Below are 27,648 nucleotides of genomic sequence, written 5' to 3'. Positions count from 1 at the left end.
CACCGCGCCCGGCCTCCTGACTTCTTATTTTGTAATCTATAATCTTAAAAAAAAATTTAAAGGGCACCCATTTTTCTTCAGTTAATAACACAAAAAAGACTGCATTGACATGGTTTAATTCCCAGGACCCTCGGCCCTTTAAGGATAGACTAGATGCATATCATAGCTTTACAAAAATGTCTTGCCCTTGATAGAGCTTATACTGAGAAATGAGGTTTATATTTTTTATCTTAATCTTTTGATTCCATTTTCCAGTAAGTTTTTAAAGTCCCCTCGTATACCTAGAAGCGAAATTACTGGGTCATATGGTAACTCTATGTTTAACTTCTTTTGTTGTGATAAAATATATGTAACCTAAGACATGTCATTTTAAACATTTTTAAGTGTACAACTCAGTGGCATTACTTTCACAATGTTGTGCAACTGAAACGGGAAAAGTTCGTTTTCCCCCTCGCAGGGCGTGCGATGAGGGTGTGGCGCGCGGTGGGGGAGTGGCGCGCGTGGGGGTGTGGCGCTCGGTGGGGGTGTGGCGCTCGGTGGGGGTGTGGCGCGCGGTGGGGGTGTGGCGCGCGGTGGGGGTGTGGCGCTCGGTGGGGGTGTGGCGCGCGGTGGGGGTGTGGCGCTCGGTGGGGGTGTGGCGCGCGGTGGGGGTGTGGCGCGCGGTGGGGGTGTGGCTCGCTTCTTAGGTGCCTGGCTGCTCAAACCTCTAGGGGAGTGTACAGACAGGCAGGCTGTGGGCCTCCAACCCCACGGCAGCACGTAGGGTTAGATGTTTACAGCTCCTGAAACCCCAGTGGGCGTGTGTTACAGGTTGCTCTTTTAGTTTTGCTGTCTATAGGCGGCTTGTGTTAACCAGCTCAATTAGACCCTCTACCTTGTCACAAGGACAGAGGGCTTTTTGTATCCCGGGTCCTTGCTCGGTGTACCGGAAGAATTGGATCACACCTGGGCTTAGAGAATGAGTGCAAGGTTTTATTAAGTGGAGATAGCTCTTGGCAGATGTTGGAAGCCAGAAGAGAGTGCAGTTGGAAGGTTTTCTCCTGCAGTCGGGCCACTGAACAGCCCGGGACCCCCTTCGACGGTCCCAGCCAAACTCCGCGTCGTTCTGCTGGTCAGTGGCCTGCTGGCATGCCAGTGCCTGCTGATGTGCTCCTCTGGACGTCCAGCCGCCTGTGTGTTCCTCCACTGATGTGATCCTCTCCACGTCCGGCTACCTGTGTGTCTGCCTGCTAAGGTCTTGGGGTTTTTTATAGCACAGGATGGGGGCGTGGCAGGCCGGGTGGTCTTGGGAAATGCAACATTGGGGCAGGAAAACAAAAATGCCTGTCCTCACCTAAGTCTGGGGGGGTGGAGCCGTAGCCAGGGACCATGTCCTCACATCCTCCTACCCAGCACTTCCTTCCCTCCTTTCCATATTATTTATAGGGACCATGCTCTTCCCTTCCCAGCACTTCCTTTCGGTATCACAACCGTTACTGCAACCTATTTCTAAAATTTTTCATTACCCCAAACAGAAATTATATGACCATTAAGCAATAACTCACCATTCCTCTCCCTACACCACCCCAGCCGCTGGGAACCTCTAATCTACTTTCTGTCTTTATAAATTTGCCAATCTAGATATTTTATATAAGTGGAATCATACAATATTTGTCATCTTATGTCTGGCTTATTTCACTTAGCATATTTCAAGGTTCACCCATGATGGAGCAGGTATCAAAATTTTACTCTTTTTTAAGGCTGAATAATACTTCATTGCATGTTTATCCGTTCGTCAGTTGATGGACATTTAAATTGTTTATGCCTTTTGGTTTTTGTGAATAATGCTGCAATGAACATTGGTGTACAAGTACATGTTTGAGTTTCTGATTTTCAGTTCTTTTGGGTATATACCTAGGAGTGGAATTGCTAAGTCATATGGTGAGTCTGTGGTTAGCGTTTAGAGGAACCACCAAACTGTTTTCCACAACAGCCGTACCGCTTTACATTCCCACTAGTAATGTATGAAGGTGCCAATTTCTCCACATTTTTGTCGACACTTGTTATTATCTATTTTTTAATTACAGCCATCCTAGTGGATGAGAAGATTCTTTTATTTTTAGGCCACTTCTTTTCAGTTATGATTTTCTAGGAAATTATCCATTTCAGCAAAGTTTTCAGATTTATTGTCCATAAATTTGTACAGTAAACATTTCAGTGTTGTTGTTGTTGTTATTGTTATTCTTTTTTTTTTTTTTTGAGACAGAGTCTCGCTCTGTCACCCAGTCACTTAGGCTGGAGTGCAGTGGTGTGATCTCAGCTCACCGTAACCTCCACCTTCTGGGTTCAAGCAGTTCCCTGTCTCGGCCTCCCGAGTAACTGGGATTATAGGCGCCTGCCACCACCCCAGCTAATTTTTGTATTTTTTTTTTTAAGTAGAGATGGGGTTTCACCATGTTGGGTCAGGCTGGTCTTGAACTCCTGACCTCGTGATCCACCTGCCTCAGTCTCCCAAATTGGTGGGGTTACAGGTGTAAGCCACCATGCCCAGCCTTCAGCGTTCTTCTAAAAGGCAGTAAATGGCCGGGCACAGTGGCTCATGCCCATAATCCCAGCACTTTGGGAGGCCAAGGCAGGTGGATTACCTGAGGTCAGGAGTTCAAGACCAGCCTAGCCAACATGGTGAAACCTCATCTCCATTAAAAATACAAAAATTAGCTTGACATGGTGGCACGCACCTGTGATCCCAGCTACTCAGGAGGCTGAAACAGGAGAATCATTTGAACCTGGAGGCATAGATTGCAGTGAGCTGAGATCGCTCCACTGCACGCCAGCCTGGATGACAAAGCAAGACTCTGTCTCAAAAATAAAAAATAAATTTAAAAAGGGGAGTGGAGATAGCTCTTGGCAGATGTTGGAAGCCAGAGAGAGTGGAGTAGGAAGGTTTTCCCCTGGAGTCGGGCCATTGAGCAGCCCGGGACCCCCTTTGACGTGCATGCCTTTTTTGTGATCTGTTGTGAAGCTTGTCAATTTTATTAGACTCAAAGAACCAAGTTTCTTTGTTGTTGTTGTTGTTGTTGTTGGATGATCCTCTTTGTTGTAATATTTTCTTATTTTACTCAAATTTCTACCTTTTCAGGCCAGGTGCGGTGGTTCATGCCTGAAATCCCAGCACGTCGGGAAGTTGAGGCAGGCAAATCGCTTGAGCCCAGGAGTTCATGGCGAGACCCCTCTCTACAAAAGAATACAAAAATTAGCTGGGTGTGATGGTGTGTGCCTGTAGTCCCAGCTGCTCGAGAGACTGGGACAGGAGGATCACTTGAGCCCATGAGGTTGAGGCTTCAGTGAGCTGCGATCACACTACCACATTCTACTCTGGGCAACAGAGCAAGATGCTGTCTCAAAAAACAAACAAATTTCTACCTTGTATTTTGTCTTTTATTTTACTTACTTTTTGTCTGTTCTTTTTCTCACACCTTTTTCTTTTCATTTCTTTTTATTTTTATTTTTTGAGATGGAATCTTGCTCCATCACCCAGGCTAGAGTGAGTAGCATGATCTCAGTTCACTGCAACCTCTGCCTCCCAGATTCAAACGATTATCCTGCCTCAGACTCCCGAGTAGCTGTGACTACAGGCGTACGCCAACATGCCCAGTTAATTTTTGTATTTTTAGTAGAGATGGGGTTTTACCATGTTGGCCAGGCCAGTCTCAAACTCCTGACCTCAGGTGATCTGCCTGCCTCAGCCTCCCAAAGTGCTGGAATTACAGGCATGAGCCACTGCACCCGGCCTCACATCTTGAGTTAGAAACTTCATTCGCTAGTCTTCAACTACCTTTTCCAATACAAGCATTTGTCTTTTAATATATTTCCATTATCATTCTAAGTATATTATAATTTCTTTCTTTGGTTTTTTTTTTTTTTTTTTTGGAGATGGACTCTCGCTCTGTTACCCAGGCTGGAGTGCAGTGGTGTGATCTCAGCTCACTGCAACCTCCGCCTCCTGAGTTCAATTAATTCTCCTGCCTCAGCCTCTGTAGTAGCTGGGATCACAGGCATCAGCCACCAGGCCCAACTAATTTTTGTATTTTTTTTTTTTTTTTTGAGACGGAGTCTCGCTCTGTCGCCCAGGCTGGAGTGCGGTGGCGCGATCTCGGCTCACTGCAAGCTCCACCTCCCGGGTTCACGCCATTCTCCCGCCTCAGCCTCCGAGTAGCTGGGACTACAGGCGCCCGCCACCACGCCCGGCTAGTTTTTTTTTTGTAATTTTTAGTAGAGACGGGGTTTCACCATGTTAGCCAGGATGGTCTCGATCTCCTGACCTCGTGATCCACCCGCCTCGGCCTCCCAAAGTGCTGGGATTACAGGCTTGAGCCACCGCGCCCGGCCTTGTATTTTTAATAGAGATGGGGTTTTGCCATGTTGGTCAGGCTGGTCTCGAATTCCTGACCTCAAGAGATCCACCCTTCTCAGCCTCCCAAAGTGCTGGGATTACAGGCGTGAGCCACCACACCCGGCCTATTATAATTTCTTTCTTTTCTTTTCCTTTCTTTTTTTTTTTTTTGAGACGGAGTCTCACTCTGTCGCCCAGGCTGGAGTGCAGTGGCCGGATCTCAGCTCACTGCAAGCTCCGCCTCCCGGGTTTACGCCATTCTCCTGCCTCAGCCTCCCGTGTAGCTGGGACTACAGGCGCCCGCCACCTCCCCCGGCTAATTTTTTGTATTTTTAGTACAGACGGGGTTTCACCGTGTTAGCCAGGATGGTCTCGATCTCCTGACCTGGTGATCCGCCCGTCTCGACCTCCCAAAGTGCTAGGATTACAGGCTTGAGCCACCGCGCCCGGCTTTTTTTTTTTTTTTTTTTTTTTTTTGAGACCAAGTCTTGCTCTTGTTGCCCAGACTGGAGTGCAATGGCACAATCTCGGCTCACTGCAACCTCCGCCTCCACCTCCCGATTTGAAGCAATTCTCCTGCTTTAGCCTCCCAAGTAGCTGGGATTACAGGCACCTGCTACCACGCCCAGCCAATCTTTTGTATTTTCAGTAGAGACAGGGTTTCACTATGTTGGCCAGGCTGGTCTCGAACTCCTGACCTCAGGAGATCCACCTGCATCGGCCTCCCAAAGTGCTGAGATCACAGGTGTGAGCCACCGTGCCTGGCCTATAATTTCTATTATGATTTTTTTCTTTGACTCATGAGTTAGGGTTTTTTTCCCCCCATACTTTCCAAGCATAAGGTTTTGTTATGTCTAACTTAATTGCTCTATTTCTAACTCGAGTTTTCCATCAGAACTGTGTAAACTGAACCAATTGAGATGTCTATGGTGTTGGCTATTGTTTGTGCTGTTCATTATCAGCCCTCTTCAATTAGAGCACAAACAAGATGAATTTTTTTCCTCAAAAATTGATGTGGATGACCTGCTGCTGTGGGCTTCATTTTCAACATAATCTTGTCTCCTCTTAACATGAGTTATCCAGTTGGGTATGGTGGCTTATGCCTGTAATCCCAGCACTTTGGGATGCCAAGGTGAGAGGATCACTTGAGCCCAGGAGTTCAAGACCAGCCTAGGCAACATAGTAAGACCCCCATCTCTACAAAAAATTCAAAACAAAAAATTGAGCTGAGCATGGTGGCATGTGCCTGTCATCCCAGCTACTCGGGAAGCTGAGGTGGAAGGATCGCTTGAACCCAAAGGCTCAAGGCTGCAGTGAGCTGTGATTGTGCCACTGCACTCCAGCCTGGGTGATAGAGAAAGATCCTGTCTCTAACACACACACACACACACACACACACACACACACACAGAGTTATCCATTTGTCATTAACTATGGTTAATAGGATATGTATGTCACCAATTTTTTGCAATTTGCTTTATGGCCTAGAATATCATAAACATTCATAAAAGTTCACACTGACTAAGTTCCACTAATGTAAAAAGTCTGCTATTGCTCTCACAGCATTTGCAGAAAGGCAGATGTTGCAATTTAAACGTTATTATTCCCACTTGCAGAAGAGAGGTCATCTGCTGTTGTTAAGGAAAAACTGTAAACAGAGATTTGCTGTGGTCCATTAGAAATGCAATCTGAGGCCAGGCATGGTGGCTCACGCCTGTAATTGCAGCACTTTGGGAGGCCGAGACGGGCGGATCACCTGAGGTCGGGAGTTTGAGACCAGCCTGACCAACATGGTGAAACCCCATCTCTACTAAAAATACAAAAATTAGCCAGGTGTGGTGGTGGGCACCTGTAGTCCCAGCTATTCGGGAGGCTGAGACAGGAGAATTTCTTGAACCCGGGAGGTGGAGGTTGCAGTGAGCCAAGATCACACCACTGCACTCCTGCCTGGTGACAGAGCAAGACTCTGTCTCATTAAAAAAAAAAAAAATTTAGAAAGAAAGAAAAAGTCCTGGGGAAAAAACCTATTACCATAAAATCTGAAGGTCTGAGAAAGGTGCACGGAATTGTGGTGAATCTTATTTACTACTGCGGTCTCAGCACCTAGCACCAACTTGTGCCTTAGTCACAGCAGCCGTCTCTTTTAGTAGTTTGGAGAAAAAGGAAGAGGAAAGAGGGAATAGTGTTAGCATGTAGCAAAGAAAGCATTCTCTAGGGTCAGATTTGGATCTGAACTTACCTACCACACATGATCTTAGAAAAGTTGTTTAATGTCTCTTAAGCCTCCGTTTCCTCATCTCTCAGATGGAAAGAGAAATATTTATGTTGCAGAGTTTGATAACTCATGAAAAGTTACTATATATCACAACCAATGTAGAAAAGATACTAAATAAATGGTAGCTGCTATTGTTAATAATTATTGTAAGCTTTGTAACTGAAGGTGGGTTACGATGCAAAGAAGGAAACGTCTTGGTTAAAATAAGATTCCAACTAAGGGTGACCCTGAGCCAAGTATCTTACAGTTGCTAATATTACTCTTTCAGTATTTACTTAATGCCATCAAATGTGCCTGGTATTGGAGACACCACATTCAACAACCAGATAAACTCTCTGCCCTTTAGTTTAGACATTTCCCTCAGAGCTGTGCTTGTAAATTATTTGCTTTTGCAGAATTTGCCAACAAGGGCTTTTAGGGGGCAAAGAGGGGAAGGAGGGAAGCCTCGTGTCTGTGACAATTAGGAGTACTAGGGACTGGGGAGCTGGCAAGGGTATGCCTCCCCTAAGTCTTTTTTTTTTCTTATGCAGTTACTTATTTCTTTTTTATTGTGGTAAAATATATATAGCATAAAGTTTACCATTTTAACTCAGTGCTATTAAGTATATTCACATTGTTATATAACCATCTCCACTAACCAGAACTCCTTCATATCCTAAACTGAAATTCTGTACCCATTAAACAATAACTCCCAATTTCTTTCCACTCCCAGCCCCCGATAACTACTATTCAACTTTCTTTCTCTATGAATTTGACTATTGTAAGTCCTCATTGTAATAGTTAGGATTCTCCAGAGAAACAAAACCAATAAAATATATAGGCCGGACGCAGTGGCTCACGCCTGTAATCCCAACACTTTTGGAGGCTGCTGGAGCACCTGAGGTCAGGAGTTCAAGACCAGCCTGGCCAACATGATGAAACCCCGTCTCTATTTAAAACATACAAAAATTAGCCAGGCATGGTGTTGGGCGCCTGTAGTCCCAGCTACTCGGGAGGCTGAGGCAGGAGAATTGCTTGAACCCAGGAGGTGGAGGTTGCAGTGAGCCAAGATCACGCCACTGCACTCCAGCCTCGGCAACAAGAGCAAAATTCCATCTCAAAAAATATATATATATAAAAATATATATATATATGTCTGTATATATGAAATATCATGATCTGCTGTCAGCAAGCGGGAGACCAAAAAAAGCCAGTGAGGTGTAGCTACAGTGGAAGCCCAGGGGCCTGAGAACAAGGGGAGCCAACGGTGTAGTGTAAGTCCCAGTCAGAATGCAGAAGAGAGAATTCTTCTTTCCCCACCTTTTTGTTCTATTCAGGCCTTCGAAGGATTGGATGATGCCCCCCACATTGAGGGAGTAATCTGCTTTACTCCCTCTACTGATTCAAATGCTAACCTCATTCAGAAAAACCCTCACAGATACACCCAGAAATAATGTGTAGTCAAATATTTGGATACCCTGTGGCCTAGTCAAGTTGACATATAAAATTAACCATCACACCCACATAAGTAGAATCATGAAATTTGCCCTTTTGTGTCTGGCTTAGCAGAATATTTTTAAGGTTTATCCATGTTGTAACATGTATCAGAATTGTATATATTTTTAAGAATGAGTAACTATTGTAGGTATACAACACATTTTGTTCATCCATTTATCTGTTAATGAACATGTGGGTTCTTTACACCTTTCGGCCATCACACATAATGTTACTAAGGAAGGAGACTACTGCTACTCCTGGTTGCCCTCCTCCCCACACCTTGCTTAGTTCACAAGACAGGAGGAAGGAGAGAAAGCAAAAAGTTAGAAAGAAACAAAAGATAAATAGCCAGACAACCTTGGCACCACCACCTGGCCCTAGGAGTTAAAAAAAGTAATAATAACATCAACCCCTGACCTAAACTACTTGTGTTATCTGTAAATTCCAGACACTGTATGAAAAAAAGCATTGTAAAACTTTTTGTTCTGTTAGCTGATGCATGTAGCCCCCAGTCACGTTTCCCACGCTTGCTCAATTTATCACGAGCCTTTCACGTGGACCTCTTAAAGTTGTAAGCCTTTAAAAAGGCCAAGAATTTCTTTTTCAAGGAGCTCGGGTCTTAAGACTCAAATCTGCTGACGCTCCCGGCCGAATAAACCACTTTCTTCTTTAATCCGGTGGATGAGGAGTTTTGTCTGTGGCTCGTCCTGCTACGTTACTACGAGCCACATTATTGCTCATTATGTTAGACAGGGTTCTCCAGAGAAACAGAACCAATAGGAGATCATATATAATAAGTATATTATATATACATATATAAGTATATTATATATAAATATATTATATAAAATATATAATTATAAATAAAATAAAAATATATAATATATGATATACTTATATAATTTGTATATAATAATTTATAAATATATTATATATTAATACATTAAAATTATATATGTAAATTTATATATACATAAAAGCTACTCAGGAGGCTGAGGTGGGAGGGTCACCTGAGCCCAGGGAGGTGAAGGCTGCAGTGAGCTGTGATTGCACCACTGCACTCCAGCCTAGGTTTCACAGTGAGACCCTGTCTTAAAAAAAAAAAAACAAGCTGGGCGCGGTGGCTCACACCTGTAATCCCAGCACTTTGGGAGGCCAAGGTGGACAGATCACTTGAGGTCAGCAGTTCAAGACCAGCCTGACCAACATGGTGAAACCCCATCTCTACTAAAAATACAAAAATTAGCCAGGTGTGGTGGTGTGTGCCTGTAATCCCAGTTACTCGGGAGGCTGAAGCATGAAAATTGCTTGAACCCAGGAGGCAGAGGTTGCAGTGAGCTGAGACTGCACCACTGCACTCCAGCCTGGGCGATAGAGTGAGACTCAGTCTCAAAAAATAAATAAATAAATAAATAGATAAATAAAACAAAAATAAAAAACAGACATTACCATATGATCCAGGAATTTCACTTCTAGAAATACACTGAAAATAATTGAAAACAGGGAATTAAACAGATATTCACATACTAATAATGTTGCTATGTTTGCTCATAAATATATATTCTTGTATACACAGAATAAATATATATTTATATGTAAATTGGTATAACAATACAAATGTTGCTATGTTGCTCATAAATATACTTGTATATACAGAATATAAATAAATATATATTTATAAATAAATTTACATTCTATACATTTGATATATAAATATATATTTATAAATATATTTATATTCCGTATATACAAGAATATGTATTTATGAGCAACATAGCAACACTATTGGTATATGTATATATGTTTAATTCCCTATTTTCAATTATTTTGGGTATATTCCTAGAGGTGAAATTCCTGGATCATATGGTAATTTTTATTTTTATTTTTTATATTTTTTCAGACAGGGTCTCACTGTCACCTAGGCTGGAGTGCAGTGGTGCAATCACAGCTCACTGCACCCTCCACCTCCCAAGCTCAGGTGATCCTCCCACCTCAGCCTCCTGAGTAGCTTGGACTACAGACATATGCCACCACACTGGGGTAATTTTTGGTTTTTTTGTTTTTGTTTTTGTTTTTTTTGAGATAGAGTCTCGCTCTGTCGCCCAGGCTGGAGTGCAGTGGCCGGATCTCGGCTCACTGCAAGCTCCATTTGCCAGGTTCACACCATTCTCCTGCCTCAGCCTCCCAAGTAGCTGGGACTACAGGCGCCCGCCACCACACCTGCCTAACTTTTTGTATTTTTAGTAGAGATGGGGTTTCACCGTGTTAGCCAGGATGGTCTCGATCTCCTGACCTTGTGATCCGCCCACCTCGGCCTCCCAAAGTGCTGGGATTACAGGCGTGAGTCACTGCGCCCGGCCCAATTTTTGTGTTTTTTGTAGAGACGAGGTTTACTATGTTACCCAGACTGGTCTTGAACTCCTAAGCTGAAGTGATCCACCTACTTTGGCCTCCCAAAATACTAGGATTACAGGTGTGAGCCCCTGCACCTGGCTGTTAATTCCGTGTTCAATGTTTTGAGGTATACTGTTTTTCACAGTGGTGGCAACTTTTACATTTTCATCAGCAATGCACCAGTGTTCTAATATCTCTACATCCCTGCTAGCAATTGTTATTTTTCAGGCTTTTGTTTAAAAAAGTGTCATAGCCATTGTAGCTGGTATGAAGTGGTATCCCTTTCTAGCTTTGATTTGCATTTCCCTAATGATTAGTGATGTTGAGCAGCTTATGTGCTTATCAGTCATTTGTATATCTTCTTTGGAGAAATCTCTGTGCAAGTCCTTGCCCATTTTGGGGTCGGGTTTTGTTGTTGTTGTTGTTGAGCTTTAAGAGTTCTTTATATATTCTGGATATGAAGCCCTTATCAGATACCTGATTTGCAAATATTTTCTCCCATTCTGTGGGTTGCCTTTTCACTCTGTGAGTAGTGTCCTTTGATGCACAAAACTTTTTAATTTTGATGAAATCTCATTTATTAATTTTTTTCTTTTCTTCTTCTTCTTTTTTTTTTTTTGAGACAAAGTCTTGCTCTGTTGCCCAAACTGGAATGCAGTGGTGTGACCTTGGCTCACTGCAACTTCCCTGTCCAGGCTCAAGAGATCCACCCACTTCAGCCTCTGGAGTATCTGGGACTACAGGTGTGCATGCCACCATGCCCAGTTAATTTTTTTTGCAGAGATGAGGTTTCATCATACTGCCCAGGCTGACCTTAATTTGTGGGCTCCAGTGATCCTCCCGCCTCAGCCTTTCAAAGTGCTGGGATTACAGGCATGAGCCACCAAGCCTGGCCAATTTTTATTCTTTTGTTGCCTGTGTTTTTGGTGTAATATCTAAGAAATTATTGCCAGATCCAATGCTGTGAAGCTCTTTCCCCTACATATTTTTTCTTTTTAAAAAATCAACTTTTATTTTAGATACAGGAGGTACCTGTGCGGGTTTGTTACGTGGGTCTCTTGCATCCAGGTGGAGAGTACCCAATAGGTAGTTTTTCAAGCCATTCCCCCTCCCTACCCCATTCCCAGTAGTCTGCAATGTCTATTGTTCCCCCGCCCTTTTTTTTTTTTTTTTTTTTTTGAGATGGAGTCTCCATCTGTCACCAGGCTGGAGTGCAGTGGTGCGATCTTGGCTCACTGCAACCTCCACGTCCAGGGTTCAAGCGATTCTCCTGCCTCAGCCTCCTGAGTAGCTGGGACTACAGGCACGCGCCACCATGCCCAGCTAATTTTTGTATTTTTAGTAGAGACGGGGTTTTACCATGTCGGCCAGGATGGTCTCGATCTCTTGACATCGTGATCCACCCACCTCGGTTTCCCAAAATGCTGGGATTACAGGCATAAACCACTGCGTCCAGCCCTGTTTTGTTTTTTGAGACAGTCTCACTCTGTTGCCCAGGTTGGAGTACAGTAGCACAATCTCAGCTCGCTGTAGCCTCCACCTCCTGAGTTCAAGTTATTCTCCTGCCTCAGCCACCCAATTAGCTGGAATTACAGGTGCCTGCTACCATACCTGGCTAATTTTTGTATCATTAGTAGAGATGGGGTTTCACCATGTTGGCCCGGCTGGTCTCAAACTCATGAGCTCAAGTGATCCACCCATCTCAGCCTCCCAAAGTGCTGGGGTTACATCCGTGAGCAACCACGCCTGGCCTATTGTTCCCATGTTTATGTCTATGTGTGCTCAATGTTTAGCTCCCACTTATAAGTGAGAACATGTGGTATTTGGTTTTCTGTTCCTGAGTTAATTCACTTAGGATTATAGCCTCCAGCTCCATCCATGTTGCTGCAAAGAACATGATTTCATTGTTTTTTATGACTGTGCCTTTTCCCCTACATTTTCTTCCAAGAGTCTTATAGTTTTCGTTCTTATGGTTAGGCCTTTTACCCATTTTGAGTTAGGTTTTGTATATGGTATCAGGTAAGGGTCCAACTTTATTCTTTCACATGTGGATATCTAGTTTTCACAGCATAATTTGTTTACAAAGGCTGTCTTTCTCCATGGAATGATTTTGGCACCTTTGTCAAAAATCACTTGACCGTATATACAAGAGTTTGTATCTGGGCTCTCTATTTTACTTCATTGGTCTATGTTTGTCTTTATTTCAGTACCACACTCTTTTGTTTACTATGGTGAGGTCTGAAATCAGGAAGTTTGAGTCCTCCAACTGTCCTTTTTCAAGATTGTTTTGGCTATTCAAGGGCCATTGAGATTCCATGAGAATTTTAGGATGAATGTTTCTATTTCTGCAAAAAAATCCTTGGGATTTTAATGGGAATGCATTCAACCTGTAGATCATTTTGGATAGTATTAACATTTTAACAATATTAAGTCTTCTTGGCCAGGTGCTGGGACTCACATCTTTAATCTCAACACTTTGAGGCGCCAAGACAAGAAAGATCACTTGAGCCCAGGAGTTCAAGACCAGCCTGGGCAACATGGCAAGATCCTCGTTGGTGCAAAAAATGTAAAACTTAACTGGGTGTGATGGCGCACACACCAGTGGTCCCGGCTACTCAGGAGGCTGAGGTGGGAGGATGGCTTGAGCGCAGGAGGTTGAGGCTACAGTGAGCTATGATTGCACTATTACACTCCAGCCTGGTCAAGAGAGTGAGTGAGACCCCATCTAAAAAAAAAAAAAAAAAAAGGCCGAGTGTGGTGGCTCACACCTGTAATCCCTGCACTTTGGGGAGGCCAAGGAGGGTGGATGACTTGAGTTAAGGAGTTGGAGACCAGCCTGGCCAACATGGTGAAACCCTGTCTCTACTAAAAGTACAAAAATTAGCCAGGCATGGTGGCGGGTGCCTGTAATTCCAGCTACTCGGGAGGCTGAGGCAGGAGAATTGCTTGAACCCAGGAGGTAGAGGTTGCAGTGAGCCGAGATTGCGCCACTGCACTCCAGCCCGGGCAACAGAGCGAGACCCTGTCTCAAAAAATAAATAAATAAATAAATAAATATTAAAAATTTAAGAAACAAAACAAAAGCAAACAAACTAAAAAACAGTATTAAGCATTCCAATTCATGAACATGGGATGTCCTACCACTATGTCTTCTTTAATTTTTTTCACCAATGGTTTATAATTTTCAGTATACAAGTCTTGAAAGTCGTATTTTAAATAATACCATGCCAGTATGTTTGGGCCAACTGCAGCCCTCTAGCACAGGTTTAAGAATTCTGTGGGTAATGCTCTGAGTGTCATGATAGAGAAAATTTCCAGTGCTGCTGAAACCTAACAGAATATGTATCATGTCTTGTCTTTTCTTTAGATAAAATCTGAGCTCCTTAAAGTCAAGGAAAGTGCCTTCTCTGCCTTTCCTGAGAATACCAAAGACACACCAATTAGCATCCACCCAGTAACTATTTTAAAATGCAAATTTAGTCAGATTTCCTTGCTCTAAACCATTCAAAATCACTGCTATTAGGACAGCTGTTATTAGTGTGTTCACCAAAACCCTGCGGGACAGTTCCTGCCAAACTCTCCAGTCTTAGTAGGAAGTCCCCTTCCTACTCCCTCCCCGCTCTCCAATCAGTCCAGCCTTCTTTTCATCTTGCTAAAAAGATGTTTTCAAACATTTCTGAGTGCAGCCCACAGAAAGAAATTTATTTTACATTGCAACCCTGTTGATATATATAATGAACAAAAGTTTTGCAAAGCAGTATTTAGCTTTACTACTTTTATACATTGTATTCTAATATTTTTCTTATTTATTGTATAGACTTGGGGTCTCACTTTATTGGCCAGAGTGGTCTTCAAGTCCTGACCTCAAGTGATCCTCTCACCTCAACCCCCCACAGTGCTGGGATTACAGGTGTAAGCCACCGAACCCAGCCTTTTCTCTTTTATTATTTATTATTTTTATTTTTTAGATCATTCTTTTATAGAGCAATATTTTATATTCTGGGCCTGGAACAGTGGCTCACACCTGTAATCCCAGCACTTTGGGAGGCCGAGGAGGGTGAATTGCTTCAGCCTAGGAGTTTGAGACGAGCCAGGCCAACATGGTGAAACGCCCCCATCTCTACTAAAAATACAAACGTTATCCAGGCACAGTGATGGGCACTTGTAATTCCAGCTACTTCAGAGGCTGAGGCAGGAGAATCACTTGAACCCTGAAGGCAGAGGTTGCAGTGAGCCAAGATCACGCCACTGCACTCCAGCCTGGGCAACAGAGTGAGACTCTGTCTCAATCAATCAATCAATAAAATTCTAGTTATTTATTTATTTATTTATTTTTTATTTTATTTTATTTTTTTTTGAGACGGAGTCTTGCTCTGTTGCCCAGGCTGGAGTGCAGTGGCGCAATCTCGGCTCACTGCAAGCTCCGCCTCCCGGGTTCACGCCATTCTCCTGCCTCAGCCTCCCGAGTAGCTGGGACTACAGGCGCCCGCCGCTGCGCCCGGCTAATTTTTTCTATTTTTAGTAGAGACGGGGTTTCACCATGGTCTCGATCTCCTGACCTTGTGATCCACCCGCCTCGGCCTCCCAAAGTGCTGGGATTACAGGCGTGAGCCACCGCGCCCGGCCCAAAATTCTAGTTATTTATTTTTTAAAAAAAGTTTGTACCCGCTAAATTGATACTGTGACCAGTTAGTGGGGTACAACATATAGTTTGAAAAACAGTGCTCTGACTTGGGGCAGTGGCTCTCACCTGTAATCGCAGAATTTTGGGAGGCCAAGGCAGGTGGACCACCTGAGGTCAGGAATTTGAGACCAGCCTGGCCAACATGGTGAAACCCCGTTTCTACTAAAAACGCTAAAATTAGCCGGGCGTGGTGGCGCACACCTGTAATCCCAGCTACTCGGGAGACTGAGGCATAAGAAGCTCTTGAACCCGGGAGGTGGAGGTTGCAGTGAGCCGAGATCGCGCCACTGCACTCCAACCTGGGTGACAGAGTGAGACTCCATCTCAAAAAACAAAAAACAAAAAAACAAAAACAAAAACAAAAAACCAAACACCAAAACAAAACAAAACAAAAAACAGTATTCTAAGCATTTTCTTTGCCTCAGGGCCATTGTGAATGCTACACCATCTGGAAAGTTTTTCTTGTATTCTCTTCACCTGGATAGATTTCTTTTTTCAGCCTTTCAGAAAGTACACCTAGATAGATCTTAATCATTTTTTTAAGGTGTGAAAGTCTAAGGATGTCCGACTCTCTGGAGCTGCCTGCCTGTGTTTGAATCCTGAAGATAATGATGTGTGACTTAATACGTGCTAAGAATTCGGAACAGTGAGTGGAGAATCGTAAAGCTGCTTCTTATAGTGCAAGTTTGAAATGACACGACTGTGTAACTATGAATATCTGTCTCTTCACACCTCCCACACTCTAAGCACAAGAAGCCACAGAATTTGGTTAATTTTTGTTCATGTTTTTGTTTGTTTGGTTGGTTTTGGGTTTTTTGTTTGTTTTTGACAGGCTCTCACTGTGTCGCCCAGGCTGGAGTTCAGTGGCACGATCTCTACTCGCTGCAACCTCAGCATCCCAGGCTCAAAGGATCCTCTTGCCTCAGCCCCTGATTAGCTGGAATTACAGGCATCCGCCACCATACCTAACTTTTTTTTTTTTTTGAGACGGAGCCATTCTCCTGCCTCAGCCTCCCGATTAGCTGGGACTACAGGCTCCCGCCACCACGCCCGGCTAATTTTTTGTATTTTTTTAGTAGAGACGGGGTTTCACTGTGTTAGCCAGGATGGTCTCGATCTCCTGACCTCGTGATCCGCCCGCCTCGGCCTCCCAGAGTGCTGGGATTACAGGCGTGAGCCACCGCGCCTGGCCATTTTTTTTTTTTTGAAACAGAATCTTGCTGTCACCCAGGCTGGAGTGCAGTGGTGCGATCTTGGCTCACTGCAACCTCGCCTCCCGGGTTCAAACAATTCTGCCTCAGCCTCCCAAGTAGATGGGATTACAGGAGCCCACCACCCCGCCCGGCTAATTTTTTTTTTTTTTTTTTTAAGTAGAGGCGGGGGTTTCGGCATGTTAGCTAGGCTGGTCTCGAACTCCTGACCTCAGGTGATCTACCCGCCTTGGTCTCCCAAAGTGCTAGGTTTAACATGATGTCCAGGCTAATTCTGCTCATCTTTGTATTCCCAGCGTCTCACTTGGCTTGCCATGTAAGAGGCTCTCGGAATCAAAACGGAGAGAGGCTGGGGGTGGAGCCAGCTTCGGAAGTCACGGCGGAGGGGCGGGGCGGGGCCTCGCCCACCAGGCGGCCGTCGGTCACGCGGGGTCCCGCTGGACTGCCGCGGGGCATACTGGGCCAAGATGGCAGCAATGACGAAGGCGCTTCCGCGGCGATTGGTGGGCTTGGCGTCCCTTCGGGCTGTAAGTGCCCCGAGCCGCCGAGGCGGCGGCCCTGCCGGCACTGTGACTGTCAGGGTCGGGGGCTTGGAGAGGCGAGGCCGGACAGCTCTCAGGCCAGAGTCGGGAGGGCGTTGGAGTCCTGGACCCTCCCTGTTCCCCTCAAATCCTTTGAAGGGGATGGGAAAACTGAGGTCCGGAGAGGTGGAGTGATTTGTCTAGGTCGTGGAGACCTGGGACGCCATCCTAGGCGTCCTTATTCCCCGCCCAGGGCCCTTTCCGATGACCCTGGCCCCTTTCTCCCTCTAATTGAGCTTCAGACCTCTTCAACTCTTCATTAGTGAAAATCACGAACACCCTTGCATTTCCCTCGCCTCCATTTCCAACTCTTGTTGCTTTTAGAGATGCTTGGGGAACTATCCCAGCGTACCGAGCGGGACTTGCGTTGACTGGAGCCAAGCTGTGATTCCCTTGGAATTGCACTTTGATCCTGTTCGATCCTGATGTTTCCCCTCTCCCATTTTCGGCGCAGGTAAAATGTAGGAGACCTAGCTGTATGGAACAGAAAAAATAAAAGCTCAAGCTAGGGTGTCCCAATAGTTCTGCCACTTTCTAGGCTTAATTACATAGTTATTTACTTTCTCTAAACTTCAGTTCTTTCATCTATAAAACGGACAACCTTCTCTTGGGTTGGTTTTGAGATTAGAGAAAATGTGAGTAATACAGTTGGCAGTGTTCTGGCTCCTAATAAGTGATCGGTCGGTGGTTGTATTTTTCCCTTAGAGAGTTGAGAAGGAGTTATAGCTGTACAGAGGGAAAAATACACTCCTGGCACTGGGTCCCTCTCAGAAAGCCACGTTAACATCTTTACTAGGCCATTCACCTGCACCACCTGGTCATGTGTAAAATGAAGATGGCAATTCCAACTTAGAAAGTTAAGAAAATTAAACGAAATAGTAGATATTAATATGCTTTTAAGAAATATTTGGTGTAATGAGATGGCCATCTATGGGGTTCCAAGCATAGGAACCAGTATTAGTATTAGTACCAGATATGGGTTCAAGTCCAAGCTCTGTCACTTTCTAACTGTGATTTTTGGGTAATCTTCCTGAGGCTTGGTTTCTTCACCTATAGAGTTGGGATAATAATAGTCCCTGCCTTGAGGTTCTAATGCCTGTGGTTTAACACTGGGTTTAGTCAGTATTCGCTGTTAATGTTGATGTAGGTATACCATACCTCAGGACACTGTGGCACAGTACTTGTGTAGTTAGGGGGACCCTCTCTGAGCAGAGCTTTACAGAGGAGAAATGGGATGTTTAACCAGGAGAAGAGAAGACTGTGGACCGAACGGTGGTAAAGAGGCAACAGTGGCCCGGAGGTTAGGAGCTTGTGCTCTAGAGCCACACTGCCAGGTTTAGATGCTGCCTCAGTGACTAGCTCTCTATGTCGCCTCAGGAAGGTTACTTAATCTCTTTGGGCCTCAGATTTCTTTTTTTTTTTTTTTTCCTGAGACAGAGTCTTGCTCTGTCATCTGTCACCCAGACTGGAGTGCAGTGGCGCAATCTCAAGTCACTACAACCTCCACCTCCCAGGTTCAAGCGATTCTCCTCTCAGCCTCCCGAGTGGGGCCTTAGATTTCTTTTTTTTTTTTTTTTTTTTTTTTTTTTTGAGACGGAGTCTCGCTCTGTCGCCCAGGCTGGAGTGCAGTGGCGCGATCTGGGCTCACTGCAAGCTCCGCCTCCCGGGTTCACGCCATTCTCCTGCCTCAGCCTCCCGAGTAGCTGGGACTACAGGCGCCCACAACCGCGCCCGGCTAATTTTTTTGTATTTTTAGTAGAGACGGGGTTTCACCGTGGTCTCGATCTCGTGAGCTTGTGATCCGCCCGCCTCGGCCTCCCAAAGTGCTGGGATTACAGGCGTGAGCCACCGCGCCCGGCCGGGCCTTAGATTTCTTACAGTAAAATGGGGATGACGATAGTTCCTACCTGATAAGATTGTTGAGACGATAATGTGGGTTAATATGTAAACGGCTCACCAGGCATGGTGGCTCGTGCCTATAATCCTAGCACTTTGGGAGGTCGAGGTGGGTAGATCACTTGAGGTCGGGAGTTCGAGACCAGCCTGGCCAACCTGGTGAAACCCTGTCTCTACTAAAATACAAAAAATTAGCCAGGCATGGTGGTGTGCACTTGTAGTCCCAGCTACTTGGGAGGCTGAGGCAGGGGAATCACTTGAACCCGGGAGGTAGAGGTTGCAGTGAGCTGAGATCACGTCACTACTCTCCAGCCTGGAGACAGAATGAGACTCTATCTCAAATAAAGAAATAAATATGTAAATGGCTCTTGTATGTGCCTGGCAAATGTTAAGTGTTTAAAAACTGTGAATTATTTTGTGAAGAAGTTGTTACGGTGTTACGGTGAAGGAAGTGTAATTGAGTTTATAATGTTCTAATAAAAGCAACTTGGAAGCAGGTTTTAGATTCTTTTTGTTTTTTGAGATGAAGTCTCACTCTTGTCCCCCAGGCTGGAGCGCAATGGCGTGATCTCGGCTCACTGCAACCTCCTCCTGGGTTCAAGCGATTCTTCTGCCTCAGCCTCCCGAGTAGCTGGGATTACAGGCGCCTGCCGCCACGCCTGGCTAATTTATGTATTTTTGGTAGAGATGGGGCTTCACCATGTTGGCCAGGTTGGTCTCGGACTCCTGACTCAGGTGATCCGCCCACCTTGGCCTCCCAAAGTACTGGGATTACAGGTGTGAGCCACCACGCTCGGCCTGAAGCAGGTTTTAGTTTCTTTCAGCAACACTCAACTGTTATTTATCGAGCCCCTATTATGTCCCAGGGCCTTAGAAATACAGCATTGAATAAAACAAAGTCCCTGTCTCATGAAACTTATGTTCCAGTGAGATAGTTTTAGGGTGATATACTAGCAGAGGCTGAACAGCCCTGTTGGAGGGAGATTCAAGTTGCAGGGACCTTCCAATTTAGCCTGTTGACTTCATGAAATTCAGTGGCTCGTTGCCTTAGTCTCTAAGAAGCTTTGTTGGCTGAAACAAGGCCAGTCAGGTGAGTTGTACATGTTCCAGCTGCTTCCTAGCAGGGAATTCCTGAGGGGCTTCAGGGGGTTGAGATCCTTAGCAGATTACACAGTGTGCCTCCCACTTTGCCCCATTGTGGTATATTTATTCGGATTAAATCTATATAACAAAGTTGATTTGAAAAGTTACAGTATCAAGACAGGTAGAGGGAAGAGGGAAAAAAAAAGTCTTGTGTTACTTGAGAGGGAAGACTAAGATTTGGAGCAGACTTTACATAGAGGAGACTCAAGGCATTTTGTAAAAAATGTTTTCAGCTACTGGGGGTGTCACCTCCCCTTAGACCCATTCTTGTCATCATCCAGCCTATGACTGTAACAGAGCCCTCCTGCATCTCGCGCACACCCCGAAAAGTCCAGGACTGACTATTCCTCCCCACACTCAGTAATTGCTCTCTTCTGGGACAGCTATGTCCTTCATGGTTTATTTGTTATTTTAATGACTTTAAAGAGTGCCTACTTTGTACCAAACACAGTGCCAAACACTAGGGATGAAGTGGAGTTGGGACAGACAAGGTCCCTCAAAGAGCTTATGTTCTACTGGAAGAGACATTGAGTAGGCATTCTTTATCGTACTTTGAAGGAAATAATTATAGCTCTGCAATAAAACATAATGGGGGTGGGAAGAGAGGCAGCTTTGCAAAGGGTGGTCAGAGGAAGCCTCTCTGCAAGTGAAAGATGAGAGAGAGATGTGAGAAGAGCTAGGTTTTTTTTTGTTTTGTTTTGTTTTTTTGTTTTTTATTTTTTAAAGCCAGATAAGCAGCCTTGGGGCAGAAGGAAGAGAAGGCAGGGAGCTTAGCAACCTGTTGGGTGAAGGTTGGGAGTGGACAGTAGGGGCAAGTGATGATTCCAGGAGGTCAGAGGAGCCAACTCATACAGAGTCTTTTCTTTTCTTTTTTTAATTGGAAGGCATCAAGTGACATATAGAGTCAGTTAATTTTTTTTTTTCTTTTTTTTTTGAGATGGTCTTGCTCTGTTGACCAGGCTAGAGTGTAGTGGCACAGTCATAGCTCACTGCAGCCTCGACCTTCTGGGCTCAAGCGATTCTCCCACCTCAGCCTCTTGAGTAGCTGGGACTACAGGTCCATTCCAGCGCACCTGGCTAATTTTTCTATTTTTAGTAGAGATGGAGTTTGTTCATGTTGTCCAGGCTGGTCTCGAGCTTCTAGCCTCAAGTGATCTGCCTGCCTTGGCCTCCCAAAGTGCTGGGATTACAGGCGTGAGCCACAGTGCCTAGCCTTTTGTTTTATGTTTTTTGTTTTTTTTTTTTTGAGATGGAGTCTTTCTCTGTCACCCAAGATGGAGTACAGTGGCACGATCTTGGCTCACTGCAACTTCCGCCTCCCTGGTTCAAGCGATTCTCCTGCCTTAGCCTCTTGAGTAGCTGGAATCAGGCATGCACCACCACACCTGGCTATTTTTTGTATATTTTTAGTAGAGACGGGGTTTCACCATGTTGGTCAGGCTGGTCTCAAACTTCTGACCTCAAGTGGTCGCCTGCCTCAGCCTCCCAAAGTACTGGGATTACAGGCGTGAGCCACTGCCCCCCACTGTGATATCCGGCCTTTTTAAACGACTTCTGACGAACATACAGCAGCATACAGAGTCCTGTAGGCCATGGTGAATAGGTGAAAGGGATGAATCAAGTTCTGGCTTAAGCAGTAGGGTACATGCGATGCCTTTTACAGAGATGGAAAGGATGGAGTCAGACGGGCTTTAGGAGAAATTAGAGTTCTGTTTCAGGACTGCTAAATTGAAGAGATGCAAATAGAGCTGTCAGGTAGGCAGTGGAAAAGGAGTCCAGACTTCAGAAGAGAACCTGTACTGGGAGCATGAATCTCTTGCTTGTTCCTGTTACTAAGTGAAATTTTTTTTTTTTTTTTTTTGAGACAAAGTCTGGCTGTGTCGCCCAGGCTGGAGTGCAGTGGCATGATCTCGGCTCACTGCAACCTCCGCCTCCTGGGTTCACACCATTCTCCTGCCTCAGTCTCCTGAGTAGCTGGGACTACAGGTGCCTGCCACCACGCCCGGCTAATTTTTTGTATTTTTAGTAGAGACGGGGTTTCACTGTGTTAGCCAGGGTGGTCTTGATCTCCTGACCTTGTGATCCGCCTGCCTCAGCCTCCCAAAGTGCTGGGATTACAGGCTTGAGCCACCGCGCCTGGCCGTGAAATATTTTTTTTGTTCTTAAATTCTCAAATAGACCAAATGTGAATTAAATGGTGAGAAATATTTCTTCTTGTGTCATTATTAGTGAAGATAGATCCATTCTTTCATATTGGTCTCCCTGGGAATTGTGGCAATCTCTTCTTCATACTTTTTGTTTCCTCTTTTAAACCAAAGGTCAGCACCTCATCTATGGACACTTTACCAAAGCAAGTGAAAATTGTGGAAGTTGGTCCCCGAGACGGTCTACAAAATGAAAAGGTAAAGATGGAAATGAGCCAGAAAAGTGTTTCAGGCATCTGCTTTGAGTATAACGTGTGGTAGGTGCAATGGCGGTGGACAGAGCTACGCAAAATGTGATTCCTCTGCACAAGTTAGGGGAGAGTAGAGGAGGCCAAACAGGGACAGGCATCTGTGACAGTTAAATGATCTAAAATGGTGGGGCAAGCTGGGTGGGTGGCTCATGTCTATCATCCCTAATTACTTGGGAGGCTGAAGTGGGAGGATGGCTTGAGCCCAGGAGTTTGAGACCAGTCTGGGCAACATAACAAGACTCCATCTTATTTAAAAAAATGTATATACATATATATACATAAATTGAATGGTGGTGCAACAGGTTTGGTGTCCCCAGGTCCACAGCCCAGTGGGGTGGGGTAGGTGGTGTGGAGTGAAGGTGAGGGCATGCCTTTAGACCCAGCAATTCCATGTAATGGGATTTATCCAAAGCAAGTCATGAAGGCCAAATGTAGAGATTTAGCCTTGGAGGTGTTCCTTATGAACCTGTTGGTAAGCGCAGAACTGTTGGAAACAACCTAAATGTTTCATATGAGGAAAGTTGGGTCAGATACATTATGGACTTCTTATAAAATGAAATATTATGAAGCCATTAATAACATAGGTATATATAAAGTGACTCAAGCAGGTTATAAAAGAGTGCGTGTGGCTGGGCATGATGCCTGTAATCCCAACACTTCAGGAGGCTGAGGCAGGCAGATCACTTGAAGCTGGGAGTTTGAGACCAGGCTGGCCAATATAGTGAAACCCTGTCTCTACTTAAAAAAAAAAAAAAAAAATTTAGCTGGGTGTGATGGCGCACACCTGTAATCCTAAGGCTGAGGCATGAGAATTACTTGAACCCGGAAGGCAGAGGTTGTAGTGAGTTGAGATCGTGCCACTGTACTCCAGCCTGGGTGACAGCACAATTCTGTCTCCAAACAAAAATAGTGCGTATGCGTGTTTGTGTGTGTGTGTGTGTATTTTTTTTTTTTTGGCGGGGGAGACAGCGTCTCACTCTGTCACCCAGGCTGTAGTGCAGTGGCACAATCTTGGCTCACCACATCCTCCACCTTCCCGGTTCAAGTGATTCTCCTGCCTCAGCCTCCCGAGTAGCAAGGATTACAGGACTCCACCACCATGCCCAGGTAATTTTTGTGTTTTTAGTAGAGACGAAGTTTCACCAGGTTGGCCAGGCTGGTCTTGAACTCCCAACCTCAGGTGATCCACCTGCCTCGGCCTCCCAAAGTGCTGGGATTACAGGCATGAGCCACTGCGCCCTGCCATGTATTTTTTTATCTTACACTTTTATGTAAGAAAAAAGTTTGTATACATATGGGAACATTTATCTACACTAGGACCTAGACCAGCACTTTCTGTGAAGATGGAAATATTCTGGACGTGAGCTTTTCCATGTGGTGGCCACTACACCCATGTGGCCCTTGAGAACTTGAGATGTGACTAGTGTGGCCAAGGAATTGAATTTTTATTTTTACACAATTTTTATTAAATTGAAATAACTACATGTGACTAGTGACATATTGGACTGCACAGATCTAGAAAGTTACACACCAGGGTGTTAATAGTGTTATCACCAGAGGTTCTAAGGGTAGTTTTCTTTTGTTTTTGGCATGTTTTTCTGAAAGAATCATATATTGATTATTTTTCAATAAGAAAAGCTTTTTTTCTTTCCTTTTTTTTTTTTTTCTTTTAGCACGTCCATCCTAGCTTTAATAGTGAGGGCTTGTTGGAAACAATAGTGTGTAAGTTCCTGGAAGGCAGAATCCTATCTGTTCTGCTTATCACTATATCCCTGGCACCTAGCACAATGCCTGGAACATGGAGGGCTTTTCAAAAATTATTTAACAGGCTGGGCATGATGCCTGTAATACTGGCACTTTGGGAGGCTGAGGCAGGCAGATCACCTGAGGTCAGGAGTTTGAGACCAGCCTGGCCAACATGGTAAAACCCCATCTCTACTAAAATAAATGAGCCGTGGTAGTGGCATGTGCATGTAATCCCAGCTACTCTGGAGGCTGAGGCAGGAGAATTGCTTGAACCCAGAAGGCGGAGGTTGCAGTGAGCCGAGATTGTGCCGCTGCACTCCAGCCTGAGCAATAGAGCAAGACTCCATCTAAAAAAAAAAAATATATATATATATATATATATATATATGGAATAGATTAAGTTAGAGCAGTGGGAGAGAAATTGGAGAAGGCAGGCGAAGGGAGGACCTAGTAAGAAGGGCCTGGAGTTTTTTTGTGTGTTCTTTTTGTTTGAGACAGGGTCTTGATCTGTGTCACTCAGTGCAGTGGCACAATTATTGCTCACTGCAGCCTTGATTTCCCAGGGTCCAGCGATCCTCCCACCTCAGCCTCCTGAGTAGCCGGATCACACACGTGCTACCACGCCTGGCTAACTTTTGTATTTTTCGCCATGTTGCCCAGGCTGGTCTCAAACTCCTAAGCTTAAACAATCTACCTGCCTCAGCCTCCCAAAGTGCTGGGATTACAGGCGTGAGCCAATGTGTCCTCCTGGACCTGGAGTTCTTATAATTTGTTGCCTAATCCTGTAAATCTTAGGGAGCCATAGAAAGCTTTTGATGCAGGAGAATGGAAGATTGGAAGCTGCATTTTAGGAGGATTCCTGTTTAGGATGAATTAGTGGCATGAGACCATGGCATGTTATATACAGAATAATGATGGTAGATTTGGAAAGAGGAATCCATAGAATCTGGTGAGCTACTGGACATGGTGGGGAGGAAGATAAAGAAGCTGTACGCTGAACACATGAGGCTGAAGTCCTGTGCCAGTTGGGAGACAGAAGAGAGGAGGGTGTGATACTTTCGGGGCCCCATCCCATACCCCCTAGAGGGTTAGCCATCTCTGCCCTTTCAGGCCGTCACACATTGCTCTCAATTTGTTTATGATGGGATTATAAATTAACATACATTTACTTATGGGAAAACCTGCATGGCGGAATAATGTTTCCATGTAAATAACTCTTTTTCAGGTGAGAAGCTGCATTCACTGCAAAAAATTATCTATAGTACTTGAACTAACAGGTACTGCATTCTAAGGCTGTTTTAATACTAACTTTGCTGACCTGGTGTTTCTCCACTATAGAATATCGTATCTACTCCAGTGAAAATCAAGCTGATAGACATGCTTTCTGAAGCAGGACTCTCTGTTATAGAAGCAACCAGCTTTGTGTCTCCTAAGTGGGTTCCCCAGGTGAGCCCTAGCCCTCAATGAGAGGCCTTTCTCCAGGGATGAAAAGTTTTGCATTTGCCTTTGAAGCAAGTAGAAGTCAAGAACATAGGTTTCCAAGCCCCTGGCTTTGAGAGGTCTCAGGTGATTCATAGCACTGTGTTGCAGCAAAAGAACATGGCCCAGGATTCAGGGCCTTGGGTTCAGTCTTGGCTCTGCTCATCTGACTTGCTCAGTGACATTGCTAAGGCCTTTCCCCTCCTCGATATTAGAGATGACCTCTTCTAGCCCTAAAGTCTAAGACCCTCTATGCCTGTCTGTGGTTTCTTTGTTTGTAAAAGAGGAAGACTGACAACTCCTGCTTCACAAAGATAGTTAAGTGGAGAAGATACATCCTGTTACAAAGGAGTGTTTAACACACAGCTGAGCTCAGTGCCTGGCCCAGAGTACGTTCTCAATAAATGGCTGGCAGTAGTATTCCTGCTGTTTCTGCATATGTAAAGCTGGCAGTATGGGCCCTATGCAGAAACTGGGATCTCACCCAAACCACGGGCCCTTGGGACTCAGCAGCAGTCAAACAGTGAAAGTACTGGAGAGACTCAGCTCTGCAGAAGGAATTACTCTCTAAGAGTTCTGGAGATCAGAGGCTTTGTGATGAAAAGGTTTTCTCTAACTGAACTCTCTGCCTGCTCTTGGTGATGGCTTGACAGTGTCTCCCTTGGTTCCTAGATGGCTGACCATGCTGAAGTCTTGAAGGGCATTCAGAAGTTTCCTGGCATCACCTACCCAGTCCTGACCCCCAATTTGAAAGGCTTCGAGGCAGCGGTAAGAGGATAGCTTGTTGGTGGGGGCTCCTGAAATGAGATTGATGGCATTGGTCCCTGCCTTGTCTTGGGGCCTCAGTCCCCTGTCCTGGGATGTCCATCTGAACAGCTTGTCTGTCATCCAGACCCTGGGGCAGACCTGGCCCTGCCACTCACTGCTCTGTGATCTTGACGAGTTGACAAGCCTATAAAATAGGGCTAAATGATAATACCTGAAGTTGTGAGCATTTCAGAAGATAGGATGCATGTACATTGCTTAGCAAGAGCCTGATAAAAGGTAACTGCTTAATAAATGATAGCTCTTTTGATTATCCACTTCTTTAGAGAAAGGTAACCAAGCTCTCCACAAGTTTCAACAGTAGTTGCTGGCATCTGCCAACTTTCTTACAATTTTAGACAAGAACATCTTTGGAGATGTCAGTTTTGGATTTAGGCAAAAACCTTTATTTGGCTGGGCACAGTGGCTCACATCTATAATCCCAGCACTTTGGTAGGCTGAGGCAGGAGGACAGCTTGAGGCCAGAAGCTTGAGACCAGCTTTATGGACCAGACCATAAGGAGACCTTGTCTGTACAAAAAAAAAAAAAAAAAAATTAATTAATTAGCTGGCTGTGATGGCATGCACCTGTAGTCCTAGCTACTCAGGAGACTGAGGCACAGGATGGCTTGAGACTAGGAGTTCGAGGCTGCAGTGAGCCATGATAACACTGCTGCACTCATCCAGCCTGGGTGACAGAGCAAGAAAAAAAAAACGTTTTCTCAAGAGTGACTTCCAGGGTGGTGATGGTGGTGTGGTGGTTTCCTTGGGAAAAGTCAAAGTTGCTTTTTTTTAATTAAGAGAAATTACTGTGTTTATTTCCTACTGCTACTGTAAGAAAGCACTACAGGCTGGGCGCAGTGGCTCACACCTGTAATCCCAGCACTTTGGGAGGCCAAGGTGGGCAGATCACGAGGTCAGGAGATAGAGACCATCCTGGCTAACACAGTGGAACCCCATCTCTACTAAAAATACAAAAAATTAGCCGGGCGTAGTGGCAGGCGCCTGTAATCCTAGCTACTCGGGAGGCTGAGGCAGCAGAATCACTTGAACCCAGAAGGCGGAGGTTGCAGTGAGCCAAGACCATGCCACTGCATTCCAGCCTGGGTGACAGAGCGAGACTGTCTCAAAA

The 27,648-nt window shown here is 45.0% G+C and overlaps 2 protein-coding genes across 4 annotated transcripts in view; both read left to right on the top strand.

Annotated features, from left to right (window-relative positions):
- The first annotated feature begins 686 nt into the window (after positions 1 to 686).
- The window catches only part of HMGCL (3-hydroxy-3-methylglutaryl-CoA lyase), a 40,257-nt gene continuing 13,295 nt past the window's right edge, over positions 687 to 27,648 (top strand). Inside the window, exons 1-5 of one of the 3 annotated variants that reach the window (XM_025385678.1) lie at positions 687 to 1,234; positions 15,746 to 15,847; positions 22,351 to 22,434; positions 25,572 to 25,679; positions 26,385 to 26,480. In XM_025385678.1, coding sequence (XP_025241463.1) covers positions 22,366 to 22,434; positions 25,572 to 25,679; positions 26,385 to 26,480 — 273 coding nt within the window. In that variant the 5' untranslated portion in view covers positions 687 to 1,234; positions 15,746 to 15,847; positions 22,351 to 22,365. Of the gene's footprint in view, positions 1,235 to 15,745; positions 15,848 to 16,794; positions 16,940 to 22,350; positions 22,435 to 25,571; positions 25,680 to 26,384; positions 26,481 to 27,648 lie in introns of those variants that run through there. The other 2 variants (XM_025385669.1, XM_025385688.1) reach the window with 2 other exon arrangements.
- GALE (UDP-galactose-4-epimerase) overlaps positions 16,855 to 27,648 on the top strand; it is a 30,587-nt gene continuing 19,793 nt past the window's right edge. The window contains exons 1-4 of the mRNA XM_025385656.1: positions 16,855 to 16,939; positions 22,351 to 22,434; positions 25,572 to 25,679; positions 26,385 to 26,480. The gene's annotated coding sequence lies outside the window, so the exon portion shown is untranslated. The remainder of the gene's footprint in view (positions 16,940 to 22,350; positions 22,435 to 25,571; positions 25,680 to 26,384; positions 26,481 to 27,648) is intronic.

This window comes from Theropithecus gelada, chromosome 1, assembly GCF_003255815.1.
Source record: "Theropithecus gelada isolate Dixy chromosome 1, Tgel_1.0, whole genome shotgun sequence".
Taxonomy (NCBI): domain Eukaryota; kingdom Metazoa; phylum Chordata; class Mammalia; order Primates; family Cercopithecidae; genus Theropithecus; species Theropithecus gelada.
The sequence above is the reverse complement of the archived record's forward strand: the minus strand, read 5'-3'. Positions and strand labels throughout refer to the sequence as shown.